A 26,505-nucleotide genomic window follows, 5' to 3' on the forward strand; every position below is an offset into this window, starting at 1 on the left:
AAGTCCTGTTCAATGATTTATAAAAATCCACAGGGATACGGCAGCCGAGAGTTTGTGAAAGCCCAGGGAAATGTCCACTCCATTTCTCTGCGACAGAGAGAGTTTGGGAAGGTCTGTGAGCAGAACCTGAGAACACCCAGGATGGCAGAGTTCTGCCATATAGAAATCAGAGTAGAACTCCACAGCCCGGCTCTCTCATCTCCACAACAGAAGTTACAGGCCCATCAGACAAACGTCTTTGGGTTTTTTCTAACCCAAAGAAGAAAGAGCTGGGAGCATCCATCTCTCTCAACATGGAAAATCTAGCTCTTACAAGTGCTCCTTTTGATCTGAAAAAAATCCCACAGGTTCCTACGTAGTTCAACCAGATCAGCTTGCAGCCCCTCCCTACCTTGCGCCACCAGCTCAGCCTCCACCTCACTTATGCTAACCTCAAGCTCCCCCAGTCCTCTCCTGGACTCTGAAGAGGAAGCTGTATACTGCTGACAAAAAAAACAGAATGTGGGCTTTACCTTCATCCCACCACTGACTGAGAGACTGAAACTCCCCCTTCTGCTGTTTCTACCTCTCCCAAAAGCCTTAGAAGCTTGAGCAAAAAGTGGCAGCTTGTAAGAGCTTTACATGTAATTTCCATTAGGATGCCTGCCGGGGACCTGATGAAACAAAGAACTGAGCCATAGCAATATGATGGTCCAAAAACCCAACTGGGAGAATGGAGACCCCCAAAGACATATTGCTCTGAGTCTTGTATAGATACGATCCAAACAAGCTGTACTCACCCTACCCCCAACCACCTTCACCCACGTATACTGCTTTGAGGTGGGATACTCCACTAGATCAAACTGACTCGGGGTATTAAGTTAGTGCTCGGTTGATATTCTGTTGGTGGTGTGGGGGCTATGCTTTGGCAAAGTGGGTGGGGTTATATCTTGCCTGGTTGGTCCTGTCCAGGGGTATTGTTGGATGGGGCCACAGTGTCCCCTGACACCCCCCGTCTCAGTCTCCAGTATCTATGCTGCAATAGACTATGTCTCGGGGGGCTAGGGTCAGTCTGTTATATCTGGTGTATTTCTGATGTCTTATCTGGTGTCCTGTGTCAACTTAAGTATGATCCCTCTAATTCTCTAATCTCTTTCTCCCCTACCGGAGGACCTGAGCCCTAGGACCATGCCTCAGGACTACCTGGCCTGACGACTCCGGGCAGTCCCCGTCTCCCTGGATGTACTGCTGATCCAGTTTCCGTTGTTCTGCCTGCTGCTATGGAACCCTGATCTGTTCACCCGGTCGTGCTACCTTGTCTCTCCCCCCCAAACACACACCTGCTGTATCAACCTCTCAATGCTATGAAAAGCAAAGTGACATTTACTCCTGAGGTGCTGACCTGTTGCACCCTCTATAAGCACCGAGATTATTCCTCGACCCTGCTGGTCTTCTATGAACGTTTGAACATGTTGAAGAACAATCTGGCCTTAATGGCATGTACTCCTATAAACGCCACCCAGCACAGCCAGAAGAGGACTGGCCACCCCTCAGAGCCTGGTTTCTCTCTAGGTTTCTGTCTTTCTAGGGAGTTTTTCCTGGCCACGTGCCTCTACATCCGCATTCCCGCTCTACGGGCTTTAAGGCTCGGTTTCTGCTCATAAAAAAAAAAAAAGGGCTTTATAAATAACATTTGATTGATTTATTCAGAGTATCATACAACACCTTTGCTGAGCCCAAAGGTGGTTCCTCACTATTCCGGTCTTTAGTAAAGTCAGTGATGTAGTTCCAATCCAACACAAGCACCTCGTCCAATGCTAAATGTGCAAACTACTGCCTTAGACTGCAAAACAAGTCTCCCCTCTCCCGCCTTGTACTAGGTGCATACACATTTATGAAAGCAAAGACAAGATTATTGATTTTGGCTCTAACCATTGACAACCTACCCTTACACACCTCCTTTTGACGAGAGAATTTTGACATCCATGCCAGGTGGGGGGGGGGGGGGGGGGGGGCACTGCTACCCCTGCACTAAGATTTGTGCCATGGCTCAGCACCTGGGGCCCCTTCCACTAGACACCCCCCCCCCCCATCCACATCACTGTGTCTCTTTTAAAACACATTTAAATGTTTTTGTTTGACATACTCCCACAGCAACCCGCTCTTCCCGCCGTACATGTTAAGGGAGCCGTAAGATCTCCATAAGAGGTGGAAGGGAAAACACCACAATCAGAAACCAACAGAGAAACACATAAAGCCACCGTGAAAGAAAAGGCCTATCAATTTAAGCAGTCTGAAGACAAGCCTATACAGGTTCCTGGGCGAGACGGCACCAAACCCCTCATTCTTCCTCACGTGTTGTGAGGACCTTACAAACCTTCCAGAATCAGGAAAGTAAGACTCCAGCGGAAAGTTTTCCGTTAAGTCTCCCTCAGGAACCTAGAAGGTTCTCTCACCGTATATACTGGGCCCTCTGCCTGACAGCCTTGGATCCAGGCCTCCTCATCCCCCCCAACCCCCCTCTTCCTCCTACTCCACTGGCACAGTACCGTCCTCCTCCCCTGTCTGCACATCGATCAGGGCCTCCTCCCCAATGCCAGCCAGTATTTCCTGGGATGAGCCCACCATGCCTTTTCCCAGTCACACTCTCCCCCCCCCCCCCCCCCCCCCCCCCACGTTTCTTCTCCTTTTTCTGTGTGGCACCCTCCTCGGGCCTCCTCAGCCCTTTTAGCGTTCTCCAGAGGCGCTCTCCACTTCCACCACCAGAGGAGTATCCGTTACTACAGCAACCTGCCTCTGCTCATTTTGCCCAGCTGTAACCACACTCACCTCTACAAGCCCAGTAGCCCCCCTCCCCAACCGCGGGAGATGTGCAGTTTCGCGGACTCATTTGAAATGAGCTAAACGAAAGGCAAGAAACAAGTGACTCTGTAGATAGGTGACGCTAACAGTGAATCAACGGAGCTTGCTTTGCCCAGTCAGCTAGAGATAGCTGTGCAGCATCTTTTAGTTGCCAACTAGCACAAATGTCATGTAGCTAACTATATCAATAGTCCTTTCGTAAAAACACTTAGATAACCACACTAAAACGCTAACGCTAGACGACGAACACTACTAGACAGTTTCAGCCCAATTTGAGTTGTAAGCTAGCGATTACACAGCTTACCTACCTCCAAAAACAATGCAACTATCCAACTGGTCAGCCAGGCTGGCTGCAATCCCTCACTAGAAAGCTACATAGTTTAATGTAACTTCAAATGCAAAATCAGGAAAATGCAAGGTATTGAAGACTTTTGTTTTGGCGTTCTTCCGTCTCAGTGCAACTTTGAATGTTGCTAGGTTTCTTGTGGGCGTGGTTTTGCCTGGATAAAATGTACCTGTCCCAGCCCCCGCTGCCGGCTGGTCGTGCTTGTCTGCACTAGCTCCCGGTCTCTGGGCCTTACCTGGGCATGCAAACTTATTGTGCCCTAAGTCCCCACACTCAAAACACTGCAAACTATCTATGCTAGCAAACCCTGGGTACCACCCCTCCCATGATTAACCTTGAAGTGGATATTTACCTGCTGTTCTGCCTTGTTAAGAAACACACACTGGCCTACGAAAGGAAACATGTTTAACGGATTGTGCCTGGCACACGAAAAAGACTTGCAAACTCACTAAAAAAGGAAAACCACCACCTTATTCATTCTGGCTGCAGAATATATATGTTCCGCTCCCACCTGTTAGCCGACCGTGAGCAAAACTTTCTCCCACTTCCTCCTGACACCATTCTCCAGATCGCACTTGAAGCAGTTCAAAAGCAACAGCATTTCTTCCCCGCTCGGCGTCTCCCAAACCCCAAGCAAACTCCCCGGCCCCCCTCCCGCAACTCAAAATGATAAACAGTGGAAATCAAACAAACGATGCGTTAACCCTCCACCATGGAAAATGAACGTAGGAAAAACCTAAGAAAATACGCAAAAGTAAAGGAGAGAGAGAGAGAAGTGACTGCATCGCATTACTCACCGCTACTGCTATCATGGAATCGTCCTGCTTCCATTCGGCCTGCTGATAGCAGCCAAACTGGGATGATGCTTTCGCCGACTCTATGTAGCTCACTATCAGAACACTGGGCTGGAAGAGAGACAGAAAGAGAACAAGTGAGAGTGTGTCAGAACAGTGTCAGCAGTCACTCATCAGCCACTCAGCCTTGTTAAAATACTCCAAACCATAAGGTGGCAGTAGCGTTGTTTGGCAACGCATGTCTGTGTGTGTTGCTTTATGGTCTAGCCAAGGGGTATTCAACTCTAACCCTACGAGGTCCGGAGCCTGCTGGTTCTGTTCTACCTGATAACTAATTGCACACACCAAGTGTCCCAGGTCTAAATCATTAAAAGGGGAACAATGAAAAAAAATGCAGTGGAACTGGCTGCGAGGCCAAAAGTTGTGTTTGACGGGTCTGGTCAATGTTCGCTAGATTGCTTGCTGCTCTAATGTTGCTATTGTTGTAGGAAGCCCTTGTGTATACCTGCCAGATGGCCACATCTATACAGCTTGCAAGACAACAAAGAAACAATTGAATTCAATCTCCATAAATCGCATACAGCCCATAGATCGTTTTTAGCTAGCTGGCTAACGTTAGCTAAATGTTTAGCATGATTCGCTAGCTAGCTATCTGTTGTGATAGCTAGGTAAAGACACTGCATTTGTATCCAAGCTTTATAAGCTATGCATGGGTGTTTGAGATGTGTGCTAGTAGTTTAAACAGACAGCTCGTGCATTCAGCTTGTCAACACTTCTAACAAAAACAAGTAGTGATGAAGTCAATCTCTTCTCCACTTTGAAACATGAGAGATTGACATGCATATCATTAATGTTAGCTCCCCGCGTATATTTAACGCTGATGTGCAAAACCGATGTCAAAGCTGACGTGCATACCTATATAACGTAGGTACATGACGTAATGACGCCACGTAAAATGTATCGCTACACGTGCAACACAGCATTCCTAACCTTGCCCACAATGTCTGCTGTGTGGATCCAGCAGTCGACAAGTCGAGCAGTCATTTGAAAGAGTAAGAAAATTCATTGCCCTTGACAATCAACCGTTCTCTGTCGTGGGTGATGTTGGCTTTCGCCGACTGGTCGGTGCACCGGTAGGTACACACTAACGTTACCAAGTGAGCCATTTCTCAGATGTTGCCCTACCGAAGTTACACAGTGATAGCGTCACTGCTATTAGCTTCACGACTGACATTTGGACCAGCGATATCAGCCCCATGAGCATGCTGAGTCTGACAGCACAGTGGGTCGACGAGGATTTCGTACTGAGGAAAGTCGTATTGCATGCGATGTGATGGTTGTCACTTCTGCCATTTCAATGGCATTTGAGAACATGTTCTAATGGAGCTAGCTAGTGTGTTCAACTGAGAAATAAGCCCATCAACTGCATCTGCAGCAGACGTGATACCCTCGGTCACGGCATTGAAACGCCTGCTCAAAAAAACTGGCAACACAGGCTGTGAACAAGCGATTCGGTGGCATTCTCTCTTTACTGTGTCGCCACCATGCTCAATGCTATGTACAAGGACCGCTACATCAGTGCAGACAAAAAAACAGGGTTTACGTGAAATGTTCCAGACACAGCTGGACAAGATGGAAACGGACACAGTGACAGTGCGCACTGAGGAAGAGAAGCCACGGACAGACAGAGTTGAAACTTCACCGCTTGACATGTATGATGAAATCCTAGTTGAGAATGAAATGACTGAACAACGAAACAGCACAGCAAGTAAGTGAAAGAAATAGGTCTATGATTATGTTTTACTGGTAATGGGGACATACGTAAAATGCCAACAAAATAACTTTTTGGTCAGTGTAGTGTGTGTAACCTTTATTTAACTAGGCAAGTCAGTTATGAGCAAATTCTTATTTACAATGACGGCCTACCCCGGCCAAACCCGGACGACGCTGGGCCAATTGTGCGCCGCCCTATGGTACTCCCAATCACGGCCCGATGTGATACAGCCTGGATTCGAACCAGGGACTGTAGTGACGCCTCTTGCACTGAGATGCAGTGCCTTAGACCGCTGTGTCCATGTGTGTGTGTTAACCATTTAACTGTACTAGAATGCTTAAAAAGGCCACTAAAAATGTTTAGATCAGTTATCGGTATCGTATTTCTTGGCAAGTAAAATATTGGAATCGGACAAAAATGTAATATCGGTGCATCACTAGTAAGCACCAATCGGCATGTAGCCTACCTATATAGCCAGATGAGAGTTGTGTCTCCGGTAGTAGCATAACAGTAGACTACTTTAATTCCAGTAAACACCATTTTCTATAGCCATTTGATAAAAATAAAAACGAGCAAATTACACTGGTTGTCACTGAACTAATAAAGCCTTTTATAGGCCATGTTACAAACATTTGAATGCTGAAGGTGGCGAGCCAAAGTGCCAGATCAGGAACCGTCTCTCGACACTGTTTGACTAGACTACTGATATTGCCTGGGGTTGTTAGGCATTCAAAATAACTTGTAGATCAATGACTGTCAACATAATTACATGCTAAGTTTGACACAATGAGAGGACGTAGCTGTCACAAAAGATTAGGTATTTTGAAAAGGGTCCAAAAAGTTATTTGAACAACAAATGTGTGAACCAGTGATTCGTAACGTTTGAATCTATTTCCTGACCAATGCATGCTACATTGAATAAGTTTGGGGTCCCGCGGACCGATGCACTCATATCTTAAACATTTGAATCGGGTACCAATGCGTATCAGTGAATCATTACATCTCTCCTTTATAGTGCACTACATTTCACCAGGGAGCATTGGGTTCCAAATAGTTCACTATATAAGGAATAGGGTGCCAATTAGGACACACCCTGTTTCTCAAGGAAGATCTTGAATCAGATTTGACACTACCTCTGGATGCAGTTTCTCTTTGAGAAGAGACCAATGGCAGCGTGGTGGATTACTCTCATTTCACACACACGTGCGCTCTCACACACACAATGTCGCCAGTATTCCATGGTCCAACAGGAGACTATTCATCAGCACCACACTACACCATGTAATCCCATTCTCACACCATCAATACACGCCAACACACACCAGCGACTACATCAAGACAGCACGTGTGCAAGAGAGCGCGAGAGAGACAGAGAGACAGAGAGCAAGAGACAGAGAGCAAGAGACAGAGAGCAAGAGACAGAGAGCAAGAGACAGAGAGCAAGAGACAGAGAGCAAGAGACAGAGAGCAAGAGAGTGTATCTTCACATTACAATATAAGAAAAGCAGGGAAGGTAATTGGGTAGAGGACAATGACCCCTCACGGAAAAGGTATAATTATTTCAGGACTGTCAGAGAGTCTCTGTGTGCGTGTCATGGTCTCCATTAGGAAAATGTGGCCCTGGACATTTGGCCGTAAACATTTTAATTTAACGGACATTTAAGAACTTTACCGGATTGGGTGCGTAACCCACGGTGCACAGAATGACAGAAATCACATTATGGCAATTCATATTTACAGAACATGCAAGAACACAATGCAACGATCTGCAGTCCTTCTTACTGAATTCTGATTTGCACTTTTACTTTTCCTCAGCTAACAAGACGAGTAACAAACAGCAAATCACTAGCCTATGTCAATCTAATATCCCCCATTGTAGAAAAGTTTACCGATTCTATTGTTCTGCTTGTCGTGAAATCAAATAGCCTATTCCAAACAGACTTTGGGACAGTTGTAGGACAATAGACCCCCAAATTCATACAACCAGTTGGCCTAGGCTACATGAAAAAACATTTTTTTTTTAAATGCAATGAGTCTGATGCAAAAGATCAGAACATTTAGCTTAAAAATGTTCAACTATTATTTCTTCACATTATAAGTGCAGCAATGCCCACAAGGCAGTAGTCTACCTGGCACCCCACAAGGCAGTAGTCTACCTGGCACCCCACAAGGCAGTAGTCTACTCGCGACTGTATTGCTGCCCACAAGGCAGTAGTCTACTCGCGACTGTTCGTTCCATAATACAATTAACAGGATAACACCATTGACAAAGGCGAGCGGTTTAATGTGACTGATGAAAATATCCTTTAGAAATGTTTTAAAAAGGGGGAAATCTAATATGCTAAAATGACTAGCATGGGTTGCTAATATGACTAGCATGGGTTGCTAATATGACTAGCATGGGTTGCCTGGGTTGCATGGGTAGTCTGCCTTAAATCGACATCATCGGTGCACGGGGAACAGTGGGTTAACTGCCTTGATCAGGGGCAGAACAAAATATTTGTACCTTGTCATGTCTGAACTAGCGGCCTGCGAGCAGCTGCCACATGCTGAATTCTCCACCGGAGGCAATCAGGGGAGTTAGCTAAGAGACAGCCAGTCACTAAGAAGAAAAGAGGCTACGCAGAAACCACACACACCTTGGACAGAGCCGTTCCTGCCAGTTCCTGCAAAGCCACATAATCAATCCCAATTGAATCCCTTCTAAGTTCAACAAAGAAGATAACATTACATAAGATGTGATATCCCTCAGTCACAGGCCTTCAGGAAACTTGTTTCTACTAAGAAATAGGAGCAATAATCTGAGGCTATCTGCTTTTCACTGAGCAAAAGGCCAAATTCATTTGTGTTGTGTTGTGTAGACATCCGAGGTCCTGTAGTAGCCAACATCACAGACACACTGATCCTGTTAAACAGCAGAACAATGCCACCGTATACATAAATCGTAGCACAGTTACACACACAGATCCTGCAATGACACCGTAATCATAAAATAAGTTATGAGCAAAGCACAGGGCTTATCAGCCATTAACTCTAGTATAGAAGGGGGACTAGATCAGCTTTCCATCTGACAGAGCCACACACACACACGTATAACTTAAGTAATCATAATTTCCATTTGATTCTCTACATGACATTTAGCCTAAATCCCTGTCTGCTTCCATAGAGCTTTCACACAAACAGAAAAATGACGTTCCACTGAACTGAGATTGGCTATGCAGCAAAATGACATAAAAAAAAATAATTAAACTTCCACAATGAATATTGTAAACCTCTATACTGTGTTTTGAGTCAAACATGACTAGGTCAATTGTTTGTATTAATAATGATTCTCTGGCGACCAGAACCCTGGCATAGTGATCATATCTTGGTTTTAAACTCTTGATAGATAAACATTATTTCTGATATTGAATCTTGGTAGATTTTCTGTGAAACATGCATCCCTAGAATACAGTGACAACAGTGCCCTGTTTCTATTTCGTACAATGACCCATTTTTTTGTTGTTTTGGCTTTGTACTCCAGCACTTTGGATTTGAAATGATTCACTGACTATAAGGTTAAAGTGCAGAAGCGTTCTATACTTATTTCACACAATAGATTATTTACCCTTCATTTCTACTTGGCACAAAATAAATCTGAAACAACCAAAACAAACAGCAAATGCATCCAACATGTTATAGAGTCACAAGATTGATGTAGTCATCGCATTCTAGGAATATGGGACCAAATACTAAACTTTTGACTACTTTAATACACAAGTGAATTTATCCCAATATCTTTGGTACCCTAAAATGGGGGGTGGGGGTTGGGGGGACTATGTACAAAAGGGCTGTAATTTCTAATTGTGTCACCTGATATGGATGAAAGACTCAAATTAAAGCTGATAGTCTGCACTTTAACCACATAGTCATTGTATCATTTCAAATCCAAAGTGCTGAAGTACAAAGCCAAAACAACAAAAAAATGGGTCATTGTACGAAATAGAAACAGGGCACTGTTGTCACTGTATTCTAGGGATGCATGTTTCACAGAAAATCTACCAAGATTCAATATCAGAAATAATGTTTATCTATCAAGAGTTTAAAACCAAGATATGATCACTATGCCAGGGTTCTCCCCAAATAAGACGGACGCTGCATCACCATGTAAAGATCTCCAGGGCAAATTAAACTGATATTTAGTAACTATCTTTGATCGCCAATGACATTGTTGTGCATTGCGAAACAGGCCGTTCATAAAATTCAGAGCGTTTCCTTGTTCTTCAATTAATCCAGTGCATTTCAGCAATAGGGGCAGCCTCAGTAAAGCATTGTCTAATCATACAAACCTTGTAATGGCAGTCAAACAAAAGTAAAATGAGCAAAGTTGCTAAGCTTGCTAGATAACCTTCCAACGAATGCCAGAATATCTCCTATATTGTGCAACAATCGAGTTGATTATACAGATAGCAGATCAGCTCATGAATAAATGGGGAGATGAAGAGTGGAACTAGTTAAGATACCTTGATATTTCAACGGGGATGAACTGTTTTGAAAATATTCATATCTACTCTCATGCCATTTGTTGATTACACATTCTCTACCAAAGCGCTCATATAAGCAGCAAGTACGATACAGCACTCAGTCAGGCACAAACCTAGCTAGCCTAGTGCTAATTATCTAGAATAACCCAGAGGGACGAACTTCAAACAGACACTTTTCATACAGTATATGATAAGGGTCTCAGAGGACCTTGCCGTAAGGATTCCTCCTGATGAACAGCATTGTCATGGAGATGACAGTGATGTCATGACTTGAGCATAATACGGTGGAGGTGGATATGCCTTCTTGCATGAGAGAGAAGCACTCAATCAATGCCATCAAGCCTCCCTGAACTGCACAAATAAGTAACCCTCACTCAGCCACGGCCCTTAAGAACCTTATCTTAAGATGTCTTTTCACTTTAGGTAAAGTGATACTGAGAGCTGTTCTCAAAATCAAAACTGTGATGAGGTTGGACACCAAACAGCCACTCAGACGATACCCCACATTTAATACAAGCTTCATAACAACCCATTCTACTGAGTCAGTGTAATTGAAGAGGTCCCAGAGGGGCATTCAGCATTCAGAATAGGGTTGGGCCGAGGTATCCAGGGGATAAAATGGTGCCAGAGGGGATGGTTGCCATTTTATGGGCTCCTAACCAATTGTGCTATTTTGTGCATTTTCATATCGTTTGTAACTTATTTTGTACATAATGTTAATGCTACCACCTCTTATGACCGAAAAGAGCTTCTGGATATCAGAACAGCGATTACTCACCTCGAACTGGACAAAGATTGTTTCTTTAATGAGTCTGACGCGAAGGGTATAATGTTGCTCCCGGACAAGGCACTAAACCCTGTCATACACATGAAGAAAATAAAGAAATACAGATCAGGGTGCCTTGTGAGAATTCATTGGCGAGTGGGTAACATGCCTCAAGCACCCTTTCTATTGGCCAACGTGCTATCACTGGAGAATAAACTGGATGAGCTCCGTTCGAGACTATCCTACCGACGGGACACTAACTGTAATATCTTATGTTTCACCGAGTCGTGGCTGAACAACGACACAGATATACAGTTGGCTGGGTTTTCCATGCATCGGCGGGACAGAACAGCTGCGTCCGGCAAGACGAGGGGTGGGGGGGTCAATTTGTCAATAACAGCTGGTGTGCGATGTCTGATATTAAAGAAGTCTCAAGGTTTTGCTCGTCTGAGGTAGAGTACCTTATGATAAGCTGTAGACCACACTATCTACCAAGAGAGTTCTCATCTATATTTTTAGTAGCCGTCCATTTAGCACCACAAACCGATGCTGGCACTAAGACCGCACTCAATGAGCTGTATAAGGCCCATAAGCATACAAGAAAATGCTCATCCAGAAGCGGCTCTCCTAGTGGCCGGGGAATTTAATGCAGGCAAACTTAAATCTGTTACACCTCATTTTACCAGCATGTGCAACCAGAGGGAGAAAAAAAACGAACTCTCGACCACCTTTACTCCAAACACAGAGACAAAGCTCTCCCTCACCCTCCATTTGGCAAATCTGACCATAATTATATTCTCCTGATTCCTGCTTACAAGCAAAAACTAAAGCAGGAAGTACCAGTGACTCGTTCAATACGGAAGTGGTCAGATGACGCGGATGCTACGCTACAGGACTGTTTTGCTAGCACATACTGGAATATGTTCCGGGATTTACCCAACGGCTTTGATGCGTGTACCACCTCAGTCACCGATTTCATCAATAAGTGCATCGATGATGTCGTACCCACAGTGACCGTATGTACATATCCCAAACAGAATCCATGGATTACAGGCAACATCTGCACCGATCTAAAGGCTAGAGCTGCTGCTTTCAAGGAGTGGGACACTAATCCGGACGCTTATAAGAAATCCTGTTATGCCTTCAGACAAACCATCAAACAGGCAAAGCGTCAATACAGGACTAAGATTGAATCCTACTACACCGGCTCTGACGCTCGTCGGATGTGGCAGGGCTTGCATACTATTACTGACTACAAAGGGAAACCCTGCCGCGACCAGGAGGAATACGCTTAGAGGGCCTATCATTTGTTTTTCAACAGGACAATGACCCAACACACCTCCAGGCTGTGTAAGGGCTATTTGACCAAGAAGGAGAGTGATGGAGTGCTGCATTAGATGACCTGGCCTCCACAAGCACCAGACCTAAACTCAATTGAGATGGTTTGGGATGAGTTGGATCGCAGAGTGAAGGAAAAGCAGCCAACAAGTGCTCAGCATATGTGGGAACTCCTTCAAGACTGTTGGAAAAGCATTCCAGGTGAAGCTGGTTGAAAGAATGCCACGAGTGTGCAGAGCTGTCATCAAGGCAAATGCTGGCTACTTTGAAGAATCTAAAATATATTTTGATTTAACACTTTTTTGGTTACTACATGATTCCATGTGTGTTATTGCAGTGTTTTTTTTGGGGGGGGGGGGGGTTACCTTTATTTAACTAGGCAAGTCAGGAGGGGCAGAACGACAGATTTTTGTTACTTGTCAGCTCGGGGATTCGACCTTTCAACCTTTCGGCTACTAGTCCAACACTCTAACCACTAGGCTACCTGCCGCCCCTTTTGATGTCTTCACTATTATTCCACAATGTAGAAAATAGGAAAAATAAAGAAAAAACATGGAATGAGTAGGTGTGTCCAAACTTTTGACTGGTACTGTATGTGAGAAAAAATTGATCACATTGACTACAGCTCAGAGTTCAACACCATAGCGCCCACAAAGCTCATCACTAAGCTAAAGACCCTGAGACTAAACACCTCCCTCTGCAACTGGATCCTGGGCCGCCCCCAGGTGGTAAGGTTAGCCAACAACACATCTGCCACGCTGATCCTCAACCCTCAGGGGTGCGTGCGTAGTCCCCTCCTGTACTCCTTGTTCACCCACGACTGTGTGGCCAAGCACGACTCCAACACCATCACTAAGTTTACTGACGACACAAGACTGGTAGGAATGATCACCGACAACATTGAAACAGCCAGGCCTCCCGGGTGGCGCAGTGGTCTTGGGCACTGCATCGCAGCGCTAGCTGTGCCACCAGAGACTCTGGGTTCGCGCCCAGGCTCTGTCGCAGCCGGCCGCGACCGGGAGGTCCGTGGGGCGACGCACAATTGGCCTAGCGTCGTCCGGGTTAGGGAGGGTTTGGCCGGTAGGGGTATCCTTGTCTCATCGCGACTCCTGTGGTGGGCCGGGCGCAGTGCGCGCTAACCAAGGTAGCCAGGTGCATGGTGTTTCCTCCGACACATGGGTGCGGCTGGCTTCCGGGTTGGAGGCGCGCTGTGTTAAGAAGCAGTGCGGCTTGGTTGGGTTGTGTTTCGGAGGACGCATGGCTTTCGACCTTCGTCTCTCCCGAGCCCGTACGGGAGTTGTAGCGATGAGACAAAATAGTAATTACTAACAATTGGATACCACGAAATTGGGGAGAAAAGGGGGTAAAATTTAAAGATAAAAAATTAAATTAAAAGATCAAAAAAACATTGAACCAGCCTATAGGGAGGTCAGATACCTGACCGTGTGGTGCCAGGATAACAACCTCTCCCTCAATGTGAAAAAGACGAAGGAGATGATCGTGGACTACAGGAAAAGGAGGGCCGAACACGCCCCCATTCACGTTGACGGGGCTGTAGTGGAGCGGATAGAGAATCAAGTTCCTTGGTGTCCACATCACCAACAAACTAACATGGTCCAAATACACCAAGACAGTTGTGAAGAGGGCACGACAACGCCTTTTCCCCCTCAGGAGAGAGAAAATATTCGGCATGGGTCCCCAGATCCTCAAAAAGTTCTACAGCTGCACCATCGAGAGCATCCTGACCCGTTGCATCACCGCCTGCTACATAGGGTAGTGCTTACGGCCCAGTATATCACAGGGGCCAAGCTTCCTGCCATCCAGGACCTCTATACTAGACGGTGTCAGAGGAAGGCCCACTATTTACATTGATCCCCCTTGTTTTTAACACTGCTGCTACTCGCCGTTTATCTATGCAGTCACTTTACCCCTACCTACATGTACAAATTATCTCGACTAACCTGTATATTGACTCGGTACTGGTACCCCCTGAATATAGCCTCATTATTAATTTTATTGTTTTACTTTCGTTTATTTGGTAAATATTTTCTTAACTGCATTGTTGGTTAAGGGCTTGTAAGTAAGCATGTCACTGTAAGGTCTACACCTGTTGTATTCGGCTCATGTGACAAATAAAATAGTATTTAATATGATTAAATTGAAAATCGTGATTTGACATTGACCATATATGATGTGCAAGACTATACTCTATTTGAACTTTACAAATGAGAACTGTGCAGTTTTATCAGTTAGGTTGTATCAATATGTTGAATATCAAGTCTAAATGAACTACCTAAACCTTATTTTCTCACCATTCTAGGATTATTTCAAAGAGAGTGTGACTAGAATATGGTAAATAGACACAAATTGCAGTCTGGATTGATCTAGTCACTAACGAGCATATTGGATTGGGGGCCGGGGGGGGGGTGATAGGAGTAGGAGACAGCTGATAAACAGGGAGATTGGAGAGGGAAGGAACAGGCGAGAGGCGGCAGCTTCCCGTGGAGGAGGAAGGAAGGAAACTGGTTACTCCTGAGGTGTTTCATTTAACCACCTCGGCATGAAAGCACTAGTATGAACCATGCACTGCTTTGTTATCACTGCAGATGAAGGAGAGTAGTCGAGGAGAGGGGTCCACTAAAGGCTATTGGAGACACGGCCAAAGAGTAGTAATAGGAGGTCGGAGCAGGAGGAGACGCTGCTACAGCGAGAAGTGGAGCAGTACAGGCAGAAACCAAGGAGTCCACGTTGTGGGAATAACTCAGGGATGGTGGGGTGCTTCATTTTCCTGCCCCGTCTCAGTCCGGTATTGACTGGACCCCCGTCTCAGTCCGGTATTGACTGGACCCCCGTCTCAGTCCGGTATTGACTGGACCCCCGTCTCAGTCCGGTATTGCCATTAGATCTTGAGAAGGTTAAAACACAGCAGATGGTAACCCACTCAGAAAGGGAAATACTCTTGATCTGCATGAACAGACGCATATAGACGACATGCACAACCACATACACAATCATGATTACGATTATCCAATTAGATGATGTACAGGTTGATGTTGACCATCTGTTAGGTTGTTGATGTTATGACTATTTGACAAGTTATTTCAGCCTATATACTTTCAGAAAGCTGTTGCAAATTTTACAGTTACATGCATTACATTTTACATAGGCCTAGCATGTGAATATTCTACACAACCCATTCATGTTGTAGGCCATATCTTATGCAGTCAGAACTGGAGGAAAACATTCCTAAACAGCTCAAGTGACATTCCATCGGAGAAGCAAAAAACAGGGGGTATTTTTTTTTTACAGGCTTCTTCCTGACCTCCCTAACTTCCCAATAACCCCTGTACTATTCAACAATGAAGTACTAGTGCTATGAAGTACTAGTGACTAGAAACTTACATGCAACTGATTGCAGCAAAAATTGAGGCGGCAAGTGGAACTTGTTTGCCTGCAATATATTAAAGATACAAATTGGCTGAAAGGAACTGGCATAAATAGAAAAATATACCAGTTTCATCTGAGTACAAAAATGTTAACAACGGCACAATACAGGTTGCAAAATAAATGGGAAGATATTTTCGATGTACTGATTCCATGGCATATGGTTTATGAAATGGTACAAAAAAAACACACTTTTTTTTTTTTTACAGAGTTTTTCAATTTAAAATTATATTAAATTCTTCCCACCAACAGAATACTAAATATATGGGACATACAACAATCTCAGCTCTGTAGATTATGCTGCGAAGAGACAGAATCAATAGATCCTTTATTCTGTTATTGTCCCTATGTTCAGGAATGGTTCAAAAAAATTATAACACACGCTTAAAATTAACCTTACAAATATCAATGTCGGGCCATCTGGAAAGCCATAGTCAGTCAGTAAATAATATAATATTACTCATAGGAAAGATTTTCACCTTTACCTCACAATCTGTGGTTAACATACAATTAGAAAGATTAAAAAATGTTGTAAAACATCACAGCACAATTGAAAAATATATGGCACATGGAAACCAAACGAGAGTGGTCTATGATGATAGGTGGGATGGGCTGAGAGTGGCTGAGGGGTGGGATTAAAGAGCTGATGTTTGGTAATGTATTATTGTTATGTGACTGCTTTATATAAAAGTACCATGTATGTAAAATGTATATGTAAAATGTAGCAAAAAAAGCTGTAAAAAAACTAAACGATATCTGTCCTCCAAAGAGGGGAGGTGGAGGGGTTAATATAAAACGTAAAACACTTCAAATAAAAAATAATACTCCAGGCCACAAGGCAGAAGTAGCTTGACTTGTGCCTGCTGTAGCTAATGTAAACAAACTGGCAAGCTGCTTTAATATTGTTGCTCACTAGATAGAATTTGTAGTAAGCCCTTGTTGATACTAACCAGCTGGCCAAACTAGATAACAAGCAACATAATTAAATCACAAAAATTGATTCAATTTTTATAGAAAGCAGCTGCCTGTTAGCTGTCGAGAGTCGGTGGAGTAGTTAGCTAGCTATGTTGTACTACGCAGTGGTCTAAGGCATTGCATTTCAGTGCTAGAGGCATCACTACAGACCTGGTTCGATTCCAGGCTGTATCACAACCGGTGATTGGGAGTCCCATAGGGCGGCGCACAATTGGTCCAGCATCGTCCAGGTTAGGGTTTGGCTGGGGATAGGCCGTCATTGTAAATAAGAATTTGTTCTTAACTGACTTAGTTAAATAAAAATTTAGAAATCATGGAAGTACAACAGGATACTTACCTCCTGTGAGACAGTGTAAATCTAGGCCAGTATTTATTTCCCTGTCTAATTCTACTCCACATACAGCTATTATATTTTCAGCAGCACTCGTGTTTATACTCTTATGCAGTCATTGACTACTACTATGCAGAGATAATTCCACAGCTGACAACTGTAATTTCAGATGTTATGTGGACACCAGATTAAAAATTAAAGTTGCATTGCTGTTAAACAGAAAAAACAACCAATCTATCACAGAAAAAAACAATATATAGCCTAGTTTAATAAAAGTTCACCCATGTAGTGAATATATGGACATTTTCTTTGCCATCTTTTGCCTTGATGAAAGTCTGCCCCTGGGGTCACAAAGCCCCAGTGATCGTATATCAACAGAAGCCCTGGGGAAAGGAAAATATGGACCTATGAAGTGGCAGTACGGTGTTAACTGCCCTAGCACCAAGTGACTCCTTTCACTCAAAGCAGAGGATTCAACACGCGTGTGAGAGGCTCTATGTGTTATAAATATATGGGAGAGGATATGTGCAGAAGAATGACGAACATGGAGGTTGAAGTCCATGGGAACTCAACTTGCGTAATTTACACGTTGTCAAAATAAATAACACTCTCCTTCAACTTAAATCACCCAGTGATAGTGAAGGAATTTGTGCCAAAGCTCTATATTATGGCACTGATTTGCACCTCTTACAATAGCAACCCTACCTAAATACTTCACAGTATATGATTGAAGATTACAGTATTCTTACATGTTTACATATTCCTCATATAGCTAAAGTTAGCTACATTATAGTAAATTGTTAGTCCCCAATGCTGTGCTTTTTCCATGTCTTTATCTGGCTAGCTAATGTAGTTTGGCACATACATTTAACGTATACTGAACAGAATACATTGATGTGTGTAACTAGCTAAAACTTCTGCTGTTAACAAACAGGTGGTACTGTTTTGTATTTTATTTTTCCAAATTCATGTATGCATGACAGCTAACGTTAGTTAGCTAAATGCCGTGCCATTACCTAAAAAAAGTCAGTGACGCGGCAACCAAAGTGCACAGACCAAACTTAACTATCCAACTTGATCACTGGCTAACAACTGCTAGTTAACGTTAGCGGCTAGCCAGTTCGTCAGTAATTCCTTCGGTGCTTACCCGACTAAACCAGACGCTTAGTTGAGTCTCGGACAATACAGCGAAGTAAAACCTCTGGGAGCTGGGTTGAACATGAAACGGTTCTTCTTCACTTTTCAGTGGACAAAGTAGCCTCCGAGGCCAGCCAGTTAAAAAATACATGACGGTCAGTCACTTCGACTCAACACTCGCCGTGTCGCGGGTCCTGTTGAAAGGCTGGCTAGCTGTATTCCAAAGTAAGAGACGATGTTGTCCAATAGCTTCATGGACAGTTTGTAGCAAATTGAATCGCTCATAAAATCTATCTGCATTCCAACGACATTCGTCCCGATTGAGAATCCAACCAGGCTAGCTAGCCAACACTGCTAACTTGACATGGAACTTGGGCGCTCCAGTGAAAAACAAATCATGTGTGCACACGGAACTTCAACTTAAAAGCTCTCGGTATTTTGCGTGTCCACCTATCTAAAAAAAACATTTAGCGATGATAATACATGCAGTATTCTCTTTGGTGTCTCTCTCCGTCGCCATCTTTAGCGATTATGTTTGCTATCCTCACTCCGATTCGCTATCCCCGAAGAGGCCTCTGCCCCGTGTGAATGGTGCTTTCAAGACAACTGGGAACTCAGAAATAACCGAGGTCAACTCATGACGTCGGTGATCTTCATTTCAGATCGGAAAGTCGGAGCTCTAGAAAAATGTCCGAGTTTCCGACTTGGAGTTCCCAGTTGGATGACAGTTCAATACGATTTTCCCCAGTCGAGGCTCGTTTTTTACGGGTTCTCGGATGTCTTGAACCCTCGGAAGTCAGAGATTTCCGAGTTCCCAGTTGTTTTGAACGTGGCAGAAGTTTGCGCAAAACGAGACATCTAACGTAATTTTCTTGTGAACTTCAAATTTGGGGTGCATTCGTATTCACAGTGGTAATCGGCTCCAATTTCAGAACACTCTGGTTTGCGAGCGAATAGTAAATTGAGGAATTTACGAACGCCCTAAAATTGGTTATGACAGGTGCAAGTAAACATCGGCTAAAAACGGAATTACATTGTTGCCATAACACAGTTACAGTCACTAACCCTCTAGATAACAAGAAAACACTCTAACCAGCTCTGCTAGGTCGAGTAAAATGTCCAGAGTGAGGTGTTCTCTCATTTGTGTGGCAGTAGATAGCAAACTAGACAACTTTAGCCAGTTAGCTTGGGTGCTTGACTGCCATCGTGAGGTCATGACGCTCGGATCATCCTTACTCCTCGGCCAGAGCGTTCAGTGTGCGCTCTGAACGCCCCGAATATACGAACGGACAACCTAAAAAAAAAAGCTCTGAATTTGCACTTTGGCACTCCAGAGGGAATTTACGAACTCACCCGAATGGCTCGTTGCTCCACTCTGGTGGTGATAAGGGAGGCTTGCACAAGAGAGACCTGTAAATCAAATTGTTTTGGTCACATACACGTGATTAGCAGATGTTATTGCGAGTGTAGCGAAATGCTTGTGCTTCTAGCTCCGACAGTGCAGTGGAGAAACTAATGTACTGTAATTCAATGTAATCTTTGGTTGCACTTAGAATGAGTGTTTCTGGTTATATTTTATCTCACATTTATATACTTTGTATCAAATGAAGTACCACAGAGGAAGGCCCTAAAAATTGTCTGTTCACACTGCTGCTACTCTCTGTTATTATCTATGCATAGTCACTTTAATAACTCTACCTACATGTACATATTTCCTCAATTACCTCGACTAACCGATGCCCCCGCACATTGACTCTGTACCGGTACCCAGCTGTATATAGCCTCGCTATTGGTATTTTAATGCTGCTCTTTAATTATTTCTTACTTTTTTTGCTATTTTTCTTAAAATTACATTGTTGGTTAAGGGCTTGTAAGTAAGCATTTCACTGTAAGGTCTACACCTGTTGTATTCGGCGCATGTGACAAATAAAATTTGATTTGATTTGACCTGACAAGCTCTCTACACCATCTAACATGTATTTTTCTTCAAATCGAACAACTGCGAAATAAATTCTAACTCTGAAGTGTGTCATTATACTTCACTTTTCAACAGAAATAACAACAATTATTTGAGATAGACCTAATAAGGGTTGTGCATTAAAATTTGTCTCAATGTAAGTTTCTGAGATTTGGCTGCACACAGTAACTTCCTTCACCACTCAACCTAGACACACAATAATTAAACAGAAATGTAGGAATTCACCCCCTGGGACAAAGCATCAAAAATATCAAACAGATGTCTTAGATCTGATGATTCACGTAACCATGGGTTACATAAACTACAGTACATGGGCATATGTAGGGAGATCGATTACTGCCCATATGTTGTAGTTCAATGCTCCCACTTGAGTTTAGCATTGTACAAATGACAACTAGTATGTGCTCTCTACTTCCCAAAAAAATATGTTTTAAGGTTAGTGGTTTGGCGCACTGGAAACCCCCAGACTTTTCCATGGGAGAACCAAAATAGGGATTCTTTTGTTGTCAGTTATTGGTGCTTTCAAGACAACTGGGAACTCGAAAGAATACGAGCCAAATTATGACGTCAGTGATCTTCAGGTCGGAAAGTTTGAAATCTACAAAGTTGTGATGGGCATTCCGTCTCTTTATAGTGAGCCGGCTCGTTCGGCTCAGCTCACCAAAAAGAGACAGCTCTTTTGGCTCACAAACGGCTCTTTAAAAAAAATATGTTTTGTATTTTTTCAAGTCAAACAGTTTGCGATAGTTTGACTATGATTGGTGTTAAAACAATTCTAATTAAGTTATTAAAATAAATCATACTCTACCTTAACCACAATGTATTTAAAAATGCATTGGTTTGTTATGAAAAAGAATGCTATTAAACATGTGCATTTAAAGTATAACTTTTTAATGTATATAAACAAAGTGCATATAAAACTAACCATTCAAAACGAATACAATCTGAACAGCATAATAATAAAATATTGCACCATATCAAAGAAAAATAAATAACAATGTGCAAAACTGCAGCATCCCACTTAAAACATTAAACTGGTCCCTCTTTTCTCTCTCTTCTTTATTGCCATGTTATAACCAGCAGCACACAGCAATGCTGCCCATATTTTGCTTTTATGAGATATTTGCATTCAGAAATGCAAGCTGCCTCACTTTCGAGGGGCTGATGCGGTTTCTTTTCTCAGTAATTATTTGTCCCGTTTTCGAGAAGACCCTCTCAGAGGAAACGGATGTGGCCACTATGCAGTCTTCCTGTCATGACTTTAGTAAGCCGTGGGTATAGGATTGGACCTCCATTAATCCTTCGTGCTGCATCCCCAGTTCCTCTCTCGTCAAACAGCATCCAAACAGCAGACGTTTGTAGCACTACTGCTGGTGCTTCTGCTCCATCTGATCCCTCTTCTTCCTGGTGCCCTGGTGCCTGAGGCAGCTGACTGCTGGGGCTGTCCCTCCCTCTTCTTCCTGGTGCCCTGGTGCCTGAGCCAGCTGACTGCTGGGGCTGTCCCTCCCTGCTGCTGAGGTTATTCTTTGAAGAGCCTCATCGATCGCTCTGGCATTTTTGTTTTATTTTATTTTATTTCACCTTTATTTAACCAGGTAGGCCAGTTGAGAACAAGTTCTCAATTACAACTGCGACCTGGCCAAGATAAAGCAAAGCAGTGCGACACAAACAACACATATGGGATAAACAAACGTACAGTCAATAACACAATAGAAAAATCTATATACAGTGTGTGCAAATGTAGTAAGATTAGGGAGGTAAGGCAATAAATAGGCCATAGTGGTGAAATAATTACAATTTAGCAATTAAACACTGGAGTGATAGATGTGCAGAAGATGAATGTGCAAATAGAGATACTGGGGTACAAAGGAGAAGAAAAAAATAATAACAATATGGGAATGAGGAAGTTGGATGGGCTATTTACAGATGGGCTGTGTACAGGTGCAATGATCGGTAAGCTGCTCTGAGAGCTGATGCTTAAAGTTAGTGAGGGAGATATAAGACTCCAGCTTCAGTGATTTTTGCAATTCGTTCCAGTCATTGGCAGCAGAGAACTGGAAAGAAAGGCAGCCAAAGGAGAAGTTGGCTTTGGGGATGACCAGTGAAATAAGGCTAATGGAGCGCGTGCTACGGGTGGGTGCTGCTATGGTGACCAGTGAGCTGAGATAAGGCGGGGCTTTACCGAGCAAAGACTTATAGATGACCTGGAGCCAGTGGGTTTGGCAACAAATATGAAGCGAGGGCCAGCCAACGAGAGCATACAGGTCGTAGTGGTGGGTAGAATATGGGGCTTTGGTGACAAAACGGACGGCACTGTGATAGACTACATCCAGTTTGCTGAGTAGAGTGTTGGAGGCTATTTTGTAAATGATGTCGCTGAAGTCAAGGATTGGTAGGATAGTCAGTTTTACAAGGGTATGTTTGGCAGCATGAGTGAAGGATGCTTTGTTGTTAAATAGGAAACCAATTCTAGATGTAATTTTGGATTGGAGATGCTTAATGTGAGTCTGGAAGGAGAGTTTACAGTCTAGCCAGACACCTAGGTATTTGTAGTTGTCCACATATTCTAAGTCAGAACCGTCCAGAGTAGTGATGCTAGTCGGGCAGGCGGGTGCGGGCAGCGATCAGTTGAAGAGCATGCATTTAATTTCACTTGCATTTAAGAGCAGTTGGAGGCCACTGAAGGAGTGTTGTATGGCATTGAAGCTAGTCTGGAGGTTTGTTAACACAGTGTCCAATGAAGGGCCAGAAGTATACAAAATGGTGTCGTCTGCGTAGAGGTGGATCAGAGAATCACCAGCAGCAAGAGCGACATCATTGATGTATACAGAGAAGAGAGTCAGCCCGAGAATTGAACCCTGTGGCACCCCCATAGAGACTGCCAGAGGTCCGGACATCAGGCCCTCCGATTTGACACACTGAACTCTGTCTGAGAAGTAGTTGGTGAACCAGGCGAGGCAGTCATTTGAGAAACCAAGGCTGTTGAGTCTGCCAATAAGAATGTGGTGATTGACAGAGTCGAAAGCCTTGGCCAGGTCAATGAAGATGGCTGCACAGTAATGTCTTTTATTGATGGCGGTTATGATATGGTTTAGGACCTTGAGCGTGGCTGAGGTGCACCCATGACCCGCTCGGAAAACCAGATTGCATTGCGGAGAAGGTAGAGTGGGATTCAAATGGTAGGTGATCTGTTAGTTAACTTGGCTTTCGAAGACTTTAGAAAGGCAGGGTAGGATAGATATAGGTCTGTAACAGTTTGGGTCTAGAGTGCTTCCCCCTTTGAAGAGGGGGATGACCTTTCCAATCTTTAGGGATCTCAGACGATACGAAAGAGAGGTTGAACAGGCTAGTAATAGGGGTTGCAACAATAGTGGCGGATAATTTTAGAAAGAGAGGGTCCAGATTGTCTAGCCCAGCTGATTTGTAGGGGTCCAGATTTTTCAGCTCTTTCAGAACATCAGTTATCTGGATTTGGGTGAAGGAGAAATGGGTGAGGATTGGGCAAGTTGCTGTGGGGGGTGCAGAGCATTTGACCGGGGTAGGGGTAGCCAGGTGGAAAGCATAGCCAGCCGTAGAAAAATACTTATTGAAATTCTCGATTATAGTAGATTTATCGGTGGTGACTGTGTTTCCTTGCCTCAGTGCAGTGGGCAGCTGGGAGGAGGTGCTCTTATTCTCCATGTGTCCCAGAACTTTTTGGAGTTTCTGCTACAGGATGCAAATTTGTTTGAAAAAGCTAGCCTTTGCTTTCCTAACTGCCTGTGTATATTGGTTCCTAACTTCCCTGAAAAGTTGCATATCGCGGGGGCTATTCGATGCTAATGCAGCACGCCACAGGATGTTTTTGTGCTGGTTAAGGGCAGTCAAGTCAAAAAAAATTGAATGGGGTATGCTTATTTAAGATGGTGAGGAAAGCACGTTTAAAGAATAACCAGGCATCCTCTACTGACGGAATGAGGTCAATATCGTTCCAGGATACCCAGGCCAGGTCGATTAGAAAGGCCTGCTCGCTAAAGTGTTTAAGGGAGCGTTTGACAGTGATGAGGGGTGGTTGTTTGACCGCGGACCCATTACGGACGCAGGCATGAGGCGGTGATCGCTGAGATCCTGGTTGAAGACAGCAGAGATATATTTAGAGGGCAGGTTGGTCAGGATGATATCTATGAGGGTGCCCGTGTTTACGGATTTAGGGTTGTACTTGGTAGGTTCCTTGATCATTTGAGATTGATGGCATCTATCTTAGATTGTAGGACGGCCGGGGTGTTAAGCATATCCCAGTTTAGGTCACCTAACAGCAGTGGCGTGCCGTGGGCCTGGGGCCTGGGCCTTCAGTGAGGTCCTACACAGTCCCACCCGAATTAATCCACCTCTTATTACCATCATTATGATGCCATGGCTCTAGACACTATACATTTAGACGTCGGCGTCGGGCGACCTCTCCTTACAATGTCTAACTTTTCTTGAAAAGTTCGTCTTGAGAATGGCGTTATAATTATATCCTCGACCAAATCGATATCTTCTCCTCCTTCCGCCATTGTGGATTGAAAAAACAGCTTAGTAGTACGCGAATTAATTCGTTTATCAAATTCAGTTTCCTAGTTCTGCATAGACCTGCCCATAGGACCTGCCTCTCAATATTGGTAATCCAATCAAAAGACGTGCACGCACTACGCCTGCTAGTTGGCTCCTGTGTAACACTGGAGCCAGCCAGCAGGCGTACAATAGCCAACTCTAAAGCTGATTGGTTGACACTAAATTTTCATTTCCATTCATTTTAAGCTACATGTAACGGTTGTCCTCCTCCTCTTCGTCCGAAGAGGAGGAGTAGGGATTGGACCAAAGCGCAGCGTTGTTATACGACATGATATTTATTAAACAAGACGAAAACTAAACACACTTGAGAATTTACAAAATAATAAACGAAGTCAACAGACCTGAACAAACGAACTTACATATACACGAAGAACGCATGAACAGGTACAGACTACACAAACGAACGAACAAACGAAACAGTCCCGTGTGGTGCACAGACACAGACACGGAAGACAACCACCCACAAACAAACAGTGTGAACAACCTACCTAAATATGGTTCTCAATCAGAGGAAACGTAAAACACCTGTCCCTGATTGAGAACCATATCAGGCTAAATGACAATGAACCTAAACATAGAAACACATAACATAGAATGCCCACCCCAACTCACGCCCTGACCAACTAAACACCTACAAAAACAAGAGAAAACAGGTCAGGAACGTGACACTACAAGCGCCCGCACTGTTGATTCTGAAGGCCTGAGGGCAGATTTTAGACCCCTGGCAACACATGATGGCTGAATATGATTGGATAAAAGATTTAACATAAAGACCAGTCCTCCAAATCTCAACCTGGGGCTGGAAGCAGTGCAACCAAGAGGAAAGCTATGAAATGAAGAGTATAACTCTTACTCTGGGGAATAATTTAATACATATTTGTGGGAAAATATATTTAAAAAAAAAAATTATATTCTGATGATGTTTAGGCCAGCAGAGAAGGCCTTGCTGGCCCTGCGGCCCACCACTGCCTAACAGTACAAACTCTGAAGATAAATGGGGGACAATAAATTCACATATGGTGTCCAGGACACAGTTGGGGGCTGAGGGGGGTCTATAACAAGCGGCAACAGTGAGAGACTTGTTTCTGGAAAGGTGGATTTTTAAAAGTAGAAACTCAAACTGTTTGGGCACATACCTGGATAGCATGACAGAACTCTGCAGGCTATCTCTGTAGATTGCAACTCCACCCCCTTTGGCAGTCCTATCTTGGCAGAAATTGTTGTAGTTGGGGATGGAAATTTCAGAATTCTTGGTGGCCTTCCTAAGCCAGGATTCAGACACAGCTAAGACATCAGGGTTGGCGGAGTGTGCTAGAGCAGTGAATAAAACAAACTTAGGGAGGAGGCTTCTGATGTTAACATGCATGAAACCAAGGCTTTTACGGTTACAGAAGTCAACAAATGATAGCGCCTGGGGAATAGGAGTGGAATTGGGGGCTACAGGGCCTGGGTTGACCTCTACATCACCAGAGGAACAGAGGAGGAGTAGGATAAGGGTACAGCTAAAGGCTATAAGAACTGGTCCTCTAGTGCGTTGGGGACAGAGAATATAAGGAGCACATTTATGGGCGTGGTAGAATAGATTCAGGGCATAATGTACAGACAATGGTATGGTAGGATGTGAGTACAGTGGAGGTAAACCTAGGCGTTGAGTGACGATGAGAG

At 43.9% G+C, this 26,505-nt stretch overlaps 1 protein-coding gene across 9 annotated transcripts in view; it reads right to left on the minus strand.

Annotated features, from left to right (window-relative positions):
* LOC120044890 (guanine nucleotide exchange factor subunit RIC1-like) overlaps positions 1 to 19,524 on the minus strand; it is a 98,900-nt gene extending 79,376 nt beyond the window's left edge. For all 9 annotated transcript variants that reach the window (XR_005476585.1, XR_005476591.1, XR_005476586.1 and 6 more), the window contains exons 1-2: positions 18,280 to 19,524; positions 3,985 to 4,092 (exon numbers count right to left, since the gene is read on the minus strand). Coding sequence is in view for 1 of the 9 variants with exons in the window: in XM_038989612.1 (XP_038845540.1) it covers positions 3,985 to 4,092; positions 18,280 to 18,420 (249 nt within the window). In the remaining 8 variants the exon portion in view is untranslated. The remainder of the gene's footprint in view (positions 1 to 3,984; positions 4,093 to 18,279) is intronic.
* Positions 19,525 to 26,505: the final 6,981 nt, after the last annotated feature.

This window comes from Salvelinus namaycush, chromosome 3 (genome assembly GCF_016432855.1).
Source record: "Salvelinus namaycush isolate Seneca chromosome 3, SaNama_1.0, whole genome shotgun sequence".
Classification (NCBI taxonomy): Eukaryota; Metazoa; Chordata; class Actinopteri; order Salmoniformes; family Salmonidae; genus Salvelinus; species Salvelinus namaycush.